This window comes from Borostomias antarcticus (assembly GCF_949987555.1).
Source record: "Borostomias antarcticus genome assembly, chromosome: 7".
Taxonomy (NCBI): Eukaryota; Metazoa; Chordata; class Actinopteri; order Stomiiformes; family Stomiidae; genus Borostomias; species Borostomias antarcticus.
In genome coordinates this window covers 13,021,563-13,032,634 of record NC_140240.1, presented here as the reverse complement: position 1 = coordinate 13,032,634, position 11,072 = coordinate 13,021,563, and the positions used below count along the sequence as shown (strand labels likewise).

General features: G+C 45.9%; 1 protein-coding gene across 1 annotated transcript in view; it reads left to right on the top strand.

Moving 5' to 3' along the window:
* Nucleotides 1–213: 213 nt before the first annotated feature.
* Nucleotides 214–11,072, top strand: part of LOC311311601 (CTTNBP2 N-terminal-like protein) — a gene marked incomplete at both ends in the record, with an annotated part of 18,911 nt that continues 8,052 nt past the window's right edge. The window contains 2 exons of the mRNA XM_084441351.1: nucleotides 214–252; nucleotides 6,015–6,119. Coding sequence (XP_084297477.1) covers nucleotides 214–252; nucleotides 6,015–6,119 — 144 coding nt within the window. The remainder of the gene's footprint in view (nucleotides 253–6,014; nucleotides 6,120–11,072) is intronic.

The following is an 11,072-nucleotide window of genomic DNA, read 5'->3' as shown; positions in this document are numbered from 1 at the left end:
AAAAGTCTAAACAAAGAAATTCATCCAAAATCCACGCGACTACCTTTCTCTCCCCGCCCCTACCTCTGGAGCTGGTTTCTTATTGGACAGCGCTTCTGAACCGTACTCGCTCATTGGCCGACTCCCATGTAAGTCACCGTTGAGTCCATCCCTTCCGCTATCGGAATCTGGGGACGCGAAGAGAAGTGAGTCAGTCGTGACAACAGAAAGTCCATGTTGGAGTTTTTAAAACCGTCAAAGAGACTTATGAAGGTAAGTTGTTTGATCGAATAATGTTTTCTTATTTCAGCAGGCCTGAATGGGTCGACACGTTGTAGCCATCTCTCCGTTTTAATGCAAATAGTACACTTAAAAGGGTATATAAAACCTCTACAGTTAGTCAACTGGTCGTCTCACTAAATATTTTAGTGGCATCCTTTTATTCTAACGTTTATTAATAGCTTATAATAACTTCTACTTCATCAAAGTTCCTGTTGAATCAATGGAATGATGGACCTCTGAACAAGTAGGCCTAGTATAACATGCTTTCATAGCCCTAATAGGCAGTCATATCTCACTGTATTTAGTAATCAGAGAAAGGTTTGCAGTGCCCCTGTCTCTTCAAGACTCAGACGCATGTGTGTGTTATACCTGTATTACTAAAGAGCTGCCTCCTGCCTGTGCTGAAGTAGCCAATGGTCTTTAAAAAGTTGATGCACCCATACAGTATGTCCACACCAGTTTAGCTTTTTTGAGAGTAAAACTAGTTCACACTCACTTCTAGTGAGCCTACACATTTTGAAAGGGCATATCTTGGGGAACTTTTCATGAGTACTTGGATGACATCCAATACGCATCAGATACACAATATCTGGACCGTCTAGTTTCTTATTGAAAAACAATAACAGCATGTTCAGTTCTCAAACCTACAGGAATCTCATCAAGCTTACTTCAAAAATCATTTCAAACTTTAACTGATCCATTTATAGTTCAGTAGTGTTGTGTGTTCAGATGTATTCATGAGCACCTCTTGGTGGTCAGCCCTTTGTACAGTAGGCTAGTGCTCTGACTTTCAGTGTTGTGTTTGCGGCCGCGTACAGTATAGACCAGCAATGGGATTTCATCAATTAGCCCTCGTCATCTGTTTGCTGTTTGCGTGTGCTGAAACTCAAGGATAGCACGGATCCAATTAGACCACGGAAGGAGGTCATGGAAGATGGCGAACTTGCCGGTAACCGTTACACCTATTACAGGCCGGTAACTTCCTTGAATGACGTAAGTCAATAGATGTTATGAGCTGTTATTTTATAGCATAGAGAACCTATTTGTCATCCTGGATCCCTTTGTGTTTTGTCTTTACTTTAAACGTGTGTACCTGTTTTCGAGCTTTTCATTGAAGAGAACCCTGGAAGCTTTGAGTAAACTTGAGCAGAGGTTTGCTCAGAGCCGACCAGGCTAGCCTATAGTGTTGCTGTATGAACCACATGGCTGACTAACTGGCTTTAAAACAAACAGGGCTAAAAGGATTATGGACACAGGCCCTGTCCGTAGGAAGTGGGAGTAAACGAGTGTGGGAATATATGGCTTTCTCATGCCGTGGCTTTGAGTAACATTGTTGTGAGCGCGTACAGACGACTCGGTAGAGACGCATCTAAATCAGGGATCATGAAAACCGGTAGTTAGATGACGAGGTGCTTTAGCCTACTGTTGTTACACATTCATAACACACGCACGCCTGCCCACATGCCTGTTAAAAACAAACCAGCCCATTTTCACAGAAACTAGTTGGGTGGTAGTTGTACGAGGTCTCGGAGTCTTGTAGGCTAATACGTCTGTAGGCCTACCTACAATTTACATACGCTTGGCCTAATGTGTTATCAGTGTGCGAAATACCCGTCAATATTCGAGGGGGTCCCCATCTCCCGTTTGTTGCGCAATTTCGGTCGAAAATGTCTCTATGCAGTAGGCATATAACGTTACAATATTTAATGGATGCAAGCCAAGACAATCAGTCCTACATGACAGCACACACACACGCGCACGCACACACCCGTCACCAGGGCTCGTGCTGGGTGGGCCAATGAACTGCGACGGGGGGCACAATTATTACTAACCATTTTTGATAATCCGATAGTATTCGTAATGCAACACTGACATGCATAGGCGGTGCTTTGAAGCTTCAAAGCACCGCCACCACCACAGAAGAATACTACCTCGGAAAAATAATTTCACTCGGACAGAACGCGTCTAAATAAGTTATTTAGACTAGTAGCGGAGGCTTCAAAATCCAGCATTTGTTAAAATAGACCCTTTTGCTTAGGTAAGTGAAGTTTCATATTTAGATCTGACACTTGTAAATATGAGCGCCTCTCCTTCTACCGGCGGATCTGCGCTCTCCGCTTTGTTTACTAGCCTACTCACTGCTGCCGCCCATGTTGGGGTTGATACATTAGCGGGAGAACATTTACGCTGAGTTATTAACTATTTTAAACTTATTTAAATAAAACATGTAAATAATGTAATGTAATGCATCATCCCCGACATTGGCGGCAGCAGTGAGTAGGCTAAACAAAGCGGAGAGCGCCGAATCGCCGGTACTTGTACTTGTATCGTGAGAATAGACCAAAGATGCCTTGGCTCGACTAGGCTACTTGTTGCCGTCCAGGTGCTTTTTGCAGAGCTTTGTCAACACAACCATGGGCGATTTTATAGGGGGGCAAGTGCCCCCCTGATTGGCCAGCCCAACTCTGCTCAAATTCTTACACACAAAAAGGTTTTATTTATTTATGTATTACTTAAACTAGGCTACCTTTAAAAAATATATAATCCACCAATGGAACAACTCGCCGTCGACCTCAACTATTTCCGGTTTGATCTGTTACCGCAAAAAAAAGATCCGACTGTAGACCTACTGCTCAACAAGCAACTAGCCAACCTGCTCACAATGGCGAAACGAGCTATAAAAACAATTGACCACTTCTTCATAAAAAAATAAAACTGGCAATGCTAAGGAAGACTCGAAATGACCACTCGAAATGACACCGCAGCAGGTGCACTCGAATGCAGAAGTGCTCCAGAGGCTATCGAAGCTCGCACTAGCACTAGCAACATCACCATCGGCGAGGAAGCTAGCACCAGCAGGCAGTTGCAGTTTGATGTTGTGATGTTGGGTATGGCCTAGTGCTCGGTCATAAAGTCATATTGACATGCTCGTGGTGTCTAGATGAAGTTTGATGCGTTGTGCATATTGAATTGTCATACGGATTTCTTATTAGCATTGTTCACAACTGGCATTCTTTGTAAATAGACGGGATGGCAGAACTGTTTTTTTTTCTCACGTCAAAATGTTGCCCCCCCTACTCTCAGGGTAAAATCGCCTATGAACACAATATGCCCACAAATCAGCCACAAATGATCAGAAAAAGTAGCTAGATTTGTCGCTGTTCGCTTTTCACTAATTAAGTCACCAGGGGGTCTGGAAAGTCGCTAAATATAGTGACAAAGTCGCCAAGTTGGCAACACTACAGCGCATGGCTAATTTGCATAATTGTGTTCGCGTGCACAGGACTGGCTGGCTCCGCTCGGCCAAAAATAGAACATAGCCTATTTGTGAATAAATGTTTTGAATTCTGAATACTGGACATGGTGAGCTTAACAATTTTTAGTGCTCATTGCAAGTGACAAATAAATATTTTATTTTTTAACAAAATTTGAGACCCCCCTCAAATTTTGCTTTTGAGGCTTTCAGGGGGTCTCAGGGGTTAATTGGAGGGGTCGAGCCCCCCCGGACCCCCCATATTTCGCACACTGTGTGTTATACAAACCCCGGCTTCTTTTCACAGAGATTACAGTGGCTTGTGAAGTTAACGGGCCTGCAAAGCTAAACTGAGGGAGGTGTATGTCACCGCCGTAGTCTAATTTGCATCGTAGCCTACCCATGTGGTGAGACCACAGACCATGGAGGCTGGTAAAGGCAGAGATCTCAGATCACTGGCTGCTCCCATTAAGCCCGTTAACAGCTGACTAAATACATTGAGGGGGAGAAGGGAGTTGTATTTCCCGTCCATGGCTATGCAACTTCAACCTTGAGTTTTTTTTAATATTTTTTATCCTCCTTAAAAACCTAAAATTTCTCCCTGGCGTTTTAACCAGTCTGTGCCCAAGCCTAGTTCATGTTCTATGTCTGTATTGTTTTGCTGTTATTTCCTTGTTTATTGGGAATATGTTCTTATGTTTTTACCTAGGACCCACTTTTGTACAGCACTTTGGTCGACTGCTGTCGTTTTAAACGTGCTCTATAAATACATTTTGATTTGATTTGAACCTTCTTATTATTCTGACGTTTTAGAACTTTGCTCATCTGATCTGTTTTTTTGTACGATAGCTCTAATGAGGCCCGTTCAGCTGACTTATCGTTATGCCCCCCCTCGCTCCTGATGAGGCCGTGGACGAGAGATTCCAGGCTTCCTGTCCGCATTCAGCTGTGTCTGTAGTCCTCAGAGTTCAGGCGAGAGCGTCCAGGCCTGTCTGTGTCTGTGTCTGCGTCTGCTGGAGGCTTAGTAGAGGAAGCCCGGCTCACAGACCAAGACTGGTGGGTTATCGTCGGCTTGCAGACATTTCTACAAGCCATTTGAATGTGACCACTGTATCGGGTTGTGCATAGCTATTGCATTCTAATGGAATGTTTGCATCTCACACAGTCATAGAATATGTGTCAGATTGGATAATGACACATCCAGTTATCCAATTACCATTGTTTGGTGTTGTTTGAAATGAACCCACATCCTCATTGCTAGAAACCACTGTCCTGATGAAGGTCTAAGCCGACACGTTGACAGAATAAAGCAGAGAAAAATGTGTGCGGGAGTATGTTTTTTTATTTGAAAAGTCTATCTTAGGGGGCCTTGATTGAGCGTTTTCTTTCCAAGTGTGTGTGTGGTGTGTGCGTGCGTCTGTGTTTTGCGTGTGCGTGCCTGTGATACGCTCCAAATCCCCCCTCCAAATGTACTCTCTGTAGTTTCACCATGTCTGCTTTCTGGCTGAAGATCCCCGCAGTGTATCGTATGCCATATCAAAGAGCAGCGTGCATGTGTTGTCTGGTCAGCGCATGTGGTCGCGTGTTTGTGGCGTGGACACCGCAGGGGCTTTCAACGGCAGTGCAGGTCTAAGATTAGGGTCTGTGGATGCTACACAGAGACCTCAACGCATTGCAAACATTCGCCATCCTGCTTTTAGCGAAGCCGCCAGCTTCCCGGGGGCCCCCGCGTCCACGCCGGCTTGGCAGTGCGCGGCCGAGCTTGAAACTTAACGACGCTTTGAAATATGATATAATCAAATAGTTTTGGTATAGGCTATTAAAAAAAAATAAAAAATACAATCACTCATTGTCAGTAACTTTTGGACAACAATGGGGGCAGTTTGGATGCTGGGAGTGCGTGCTGCTATCTGGTGACCACATGTTGGCGTGTGTTAAGGCCATGTGGCGCCTCACTAAGCTGCTATGTTGAGCGACTCTTCTCGGTCCGTTCGCACGGAGCATCTGACGGAGCGGCGTGGTTCTCAGATCACAGTATATATACCCTAACCCTCGCCCTAATCCAGGCTGCTGTAGCTCTCATTAATGACCGGCTACTGAGCCCCGCGATGCCTGGTAAAGCCATTTACAACTTAATAGCGGAGCTGTGTGGATTGGTATTATATCCTTGCGCTATATTTCTTAACCAGATATGTCTCTGTTGTCTGTGTGTAGCTGAAACTTAATTTAGGACGGTCTATTCCACATATTCCACAAATTCACAGACACTCTCTTTAACTACTGTGTCTCTTTGGCCCACCATTAAAAACAGCCATGCATGCACACCACACAAACCTACACAGTAAACAGCATACACATCAACACTAAGATGATAGACGGGTAAAAAATCCATGCGTATTATAAGACATTATCCAGGCCTTAGCCTCAATCTTCTCTTCCTCTACTGTAGTTCCTTCTCATACTGAACGAGTGACCCCAGCCTTCTCTCTGTCCGCAGGAGTCCAAGCTGACCATGGAGAGCCTGAGCCAGTCGGAGCTGCTGACACTCCTCAGCGTCCTCGAGGGCGAGCTGGAGGCGCGGGACCTGGTCATCGAGGCTCTGAGGGTGAGCACCGGAGAGGGAGTACAGGCTGCCCGTCGTAGTCCTCTTCTTCTTCTTCTGCTCCTTCTTCTTCGCCTTCTTCTTATTCTCCTTTTCCTTCTTCTCCTTCTTCTCCTTCTCCTTCTTCTTCTCCTTCTCCTTCTTCTTCTTCTCTCACTCCAGGCTCGGGGCCAAGGGGCTATCCTTTTACCACCCCGAGCCTGGGTGAGGGGTCACCCGGGCTATATATCCGGGCACCTCCAGGAGCCATGTCACCGTTTCGTCATCCAAAACTGTCAGGCCATGCATTCCAATGGGTGTCCGGTATGTCGGACATTCCTGGATGACGTCTCCTGGATGACGTGGTCTCCTGGATGACGTGGTCTGCGGTCCGCCATAGTATCCCTGCGGAGAGTGATACAATCCACGACTAGAAAGGGCGCTCAGAGAGCACAGGCCTCCGCCCATTAATGTGTTTAGTCGGTGTAGCCGAGTTGAAGTGGTTAAACTCACTCCTCAGTATAAATATCGCCCACTTGTACCACTGAAGAGTAAGCTTTTCGGTGGCGCAACTGGTAGTGGCGTTTATGACAGATGTGTGAACGCAAATCAGAGGACCCGGGTTTGATCCCAGTGTGGGCAGGTCGTAGGAGGAAGTGAGACTGACGAGTGACACCTGTTAGATCCTCATGTGCAGTGGCTGAATGTGTAAGTGGATAAAATAATCAGTACGGATTCGAACCCAGGACTCCGGTATTCAAAGTCCAATGCTTTCCCACTACGCAACCAAAGGCACTGTGATTGTGCAAGCAATGGAAGTGCCAAGACCTGAGCCTAAATCCAAAAGTGAAAATGAATGGGCAAGTTTTGTTTTAATTCGTGGATCCAGTGATTCGGATCCGCTCGGACGTTGTCGCTGGGTGGAGGCAACAAAACTATCCAACTGACAGATAGATAGATAAACAGATATGTTCGTCATTTATCCCGGAAGGGGAATTCTTTTTGTCGCAGCAAAAAAGTATAGACAGCACACAACGATACAATGCAATACAAAACACATAACAAAAGGCACAGTGGCACAGAAATATACAAAAGAGGGTGCGATAAGGCTCAAAAAGGCACAGTATACCTGTGAGTGTCATCCTGAGATGGGACGATTGGGTGTTGGATGACGGGGGGTACTTGAACCTGTAGCTGCCTTGCGCCATGTATACTGTAAGCTCCAGCCCTGTGAATCAGTCAGCCTCCACAATCCCTATAACTACTTATATTAATACTGCAGTAGAGTTGTGCCCAGCTGTGTGTGTGTGTGTGTGTGTGTGTGTGTGTGTGTGTGTGTGTGTGTGTGTGCGTGCGTGTGTGTGTGTTCCTCTACCCCCTGCAACTCTCCTACTTCATGTACTGTACGTTCTCCCCCCACACACCCCCTGAGGAAGCAGCAGCAGAGAGGAATATGTTCTCAGCCTGTTTGCCTTGTTAAAATAAGGGGAAGTATTATTCCCCTGTGCCAAACACAGCCACATACCGGCGAGCGCTAACCCCATGACGTCACTCTCTTCCTGGCCTTAATTGAGCAGGACTTGCTTTAACCAACACGGGGGGATTTGGCTGAGCTGGGAATGAGCTCAGCCTCTGGGCGAATAACCAGCCACCCGTCCGTCCATCCGGGCAGGGGTCCACCACAGCTGTGAGCCCGCGTGTCTCGGTCGCGCTTTTTTACTCTCCGTGACTCTCGGCCGCGCATTAATTTACGGGGCCCTAAGTCTCCCGCACGCCCGGGGCTGATGGGAGTTAGCGCACCGCTACGTGTTCAGTGTTATTGTATTTACAGCATCTCTGTCAGGGCTGTAGTCCTGGGAGGGTCGTTGAAACACGCTTAATGCAATTATGCAACTATCTGTGTGTTTATATCATAACCAGGCGGAGGTCTGCTGCCCCTCCAAGGATTCAACTGTAACTGAGAATGTCCTCCTGATTTACTTCCATGCTCTTGCTCAGTGACACACAACTGCTAATGCAATCAACGCTGATGAATTCAGCACTCTGTTCTATATGTGTACGGTGTAGCTTTGCCAACCAGCCGAGGAAGCAGGGAGAGAGCGCAGTCGGTCCGGTTGGAACGTCCCCTCCATAAGGTGCTTGTGTCGCGTCTAGACCGCATTCCTGCCGGTCTCTTGGGAACGGGCCATCTAAGGCAAGAGGAGTCAGCGGGAGCAGGCGTGGAGGCCGACAGCGCGGGCGTGCGGGCGGCCGGCGGAGAACAAATAAACACGGGCCCTGACCGGGGAGACGGGGGCCGGCGCGGCTCTCAGCACTGTAAATCAGAGAGGACTGTTAAACAAGCCCTTCCTGCTCCAGCCTGGCGAGGAGATAGACAAACTGTTCTCTCTCTCCCTCCCTCCCTCTCTCTCTCTCTCTCTCTGTCTGGCCCTTTTCGAATCCAGCTCCTCTTCCCTCGCCCTATGCACTCCCCCTCGGTTTGCGCGTTCACGCGGAGGCCGCGCCATATTAAGTGCCATCCGAAACCAATTTGCGCCGAGTGGAAGTGGCTTATAACACCCTCGGTAGCGAGTCTGCATTGATGCAGACTCGATTCACATGTGCAGCTGTGTTTATTGTCCGAAATGAAAAACGCGCCGTACAAATGTAAGTTCCTCACAAATGATACGACATTTGCATTGTATTTCGCATCAAATTCCGTTCTCCAGTTAGATTATGTTCATTTGATTGTAATGTAAAGTGGTGGCTGGTGGATATTTACCAGGACTGTTGTTCAGACTAAACAGCTGATCAAACTGAGAATGCAAAATGAAAAGTTGTCCACAAAAAAATGAAACAGCACTAAAGAAGCTTGGGAGTAAGTATTATTTTTTTTATTTTTTTTTTCATAGGTTTAGTCCATGAATGGCCTACCACTCACCCCAAAACACATATTTGTACACGTAATGTAGACACTCAACCAACAAGCAACATTTCAGTGAGATATAGGCCAAGTGATTTGTTTTTAGATAAATGCATCTTCTTCCAAACATTAAGCAAAGTTTCACTTGTTCCATTGGCAGATTTCACTGATTAGGCCTACAACCAAAAACACCTTAATGTTTAAGATTCCTTGAAAAAAGATTAATTGGGTGATTGTATCCCATTACTAGGACTTGACAAATGATGTGTAGGCCTACTTGGTAAGATGTGGAGTGATTGGAGGGGCCACACAGCACTCATTCTGACCAAAACATTTTAACCATCTTCCCGAACATATTTCTTAACAACTTCATCATAAAAGAAATGAACCTGGAGGGTCAGGCAAGTCCAAAACAGGCCTCAAAGAAATGGGAGAATTTAAAGAAGTACACAGTAAATGTGTTTCACATAACATGAATATAGCCTTCTAGATGCTGCAGAGATCTCATGCTATTGTTTGTTTTAGGAGCTGAGAGCCCCACCAGCTGGCCCTGGGACTGACCAGGGAGAGGAACCCCCTGCTACTTGGAGCTTCTATGATGGCATGCATGAGGCAGTGGGGTCAAAACCATCTTTGACTCCACCTGTCCTCATTGCCTCATGCATGTCGAACCCCACCATCAAGGCCAGTCCAGATCCATCTTCCCTCCCGGGCACATCCAGGTCCAATCCACTGCCCCTCCCAGGCACATCCACGTCTGATCAACCATCCCTCCCAGGCACGTCCACCTCCGATCTACCGTCCCTCCCAGACACATCCACGTCTGATCAACCATCCCTCCCAGGCACATCCACGTCTGATCAACCATCCCTCCCAGGCACATCCACGTCTGATCAACCATCCCTCCCAGGCACATCCAGGTCCAATCCACTGTCCCTCCCAGGCACATCCACGTCTGATCAACCATCCCTCCCAGGCACATCCACGTCCGATACACCGTCCCTCCCAGACACATCCAGGGTGTCCTCACTTGAACCCCCCCCTCCCCTGCCAAAAAAGACGGGGGTCCATTGATGGGGGTTAATAATTTTCAGTTGTAATCGGTGATGCCCAATTTTCAGTTTTCAATATTATTTTATTTTCAATAAATAAGAATTGTGGCAATCCCTGTGTATCCTTTATACAGAATCTGGAGACAAATATTTGCAATCTCTGGTTGTCATATTAGTGGTATGGTCTGCAATCTAACCTAGCCTATATTTCAGACCACAGGTGAACACAGCTCTGGAAAGGATGAGATCACAGCAACATCCTGGTTTACTGTGTATGGTTTACTATTTATAGATGTTTTTGAGTAAGTGCACTTTCTATATACTACTTTTCCCCAAAATTTAGAATGTCAGACATTATTTGCAGAAAATTACAAGAGGACAAACACAGGTTCATACGGCCAGCTTGTGCAGTTTTTATGGGCTTGTTTTAATAAACTGTATAGCAACTTTCAACACAAGAATTGCAGCCCAAAGTGCTTCATAACAGTGAAGATGAAATGAGCATAAAATCAGGACAAACAAAATCAGGCCTGCTTTGTTTTGATGCAAATAAAAACAAAAATACAAACAAAGAATACAGTATTACAAATAATCATGCTGAAGAAGCTACGGTGGAAAAATGACAATTATTTTATTGACAATAGTCCTAATAATAATAATAATAATAATAATAATAATGAATTAGGGTAATGGTGAAATGAATAGGTAAGAGTTCTTAAAATTATGTATAAATATAATTGAATGCCTTGGCCATATTGTCATTTGGATATTTCCACTTAGGACCTAGGTAGGCTATCTGATATAGGCAATCCTCATAAGCTGTAACAAGGAAGATACTAACGATGCCTCTACCGCTGCAAAGTGCTGTTGACTCGAAACCATGGTAACCGTTGTGGTTTGTGTTTCCTGTTTCCGCTGGAGTGAGGGGAGTGCGTCCCTAAGGTTTTTAGACCCTACACCCTAATCAAGGGAACTACATTCAGCTGTGAGGGGACTACAAAACTGAGTGCACTCGGTGACTGA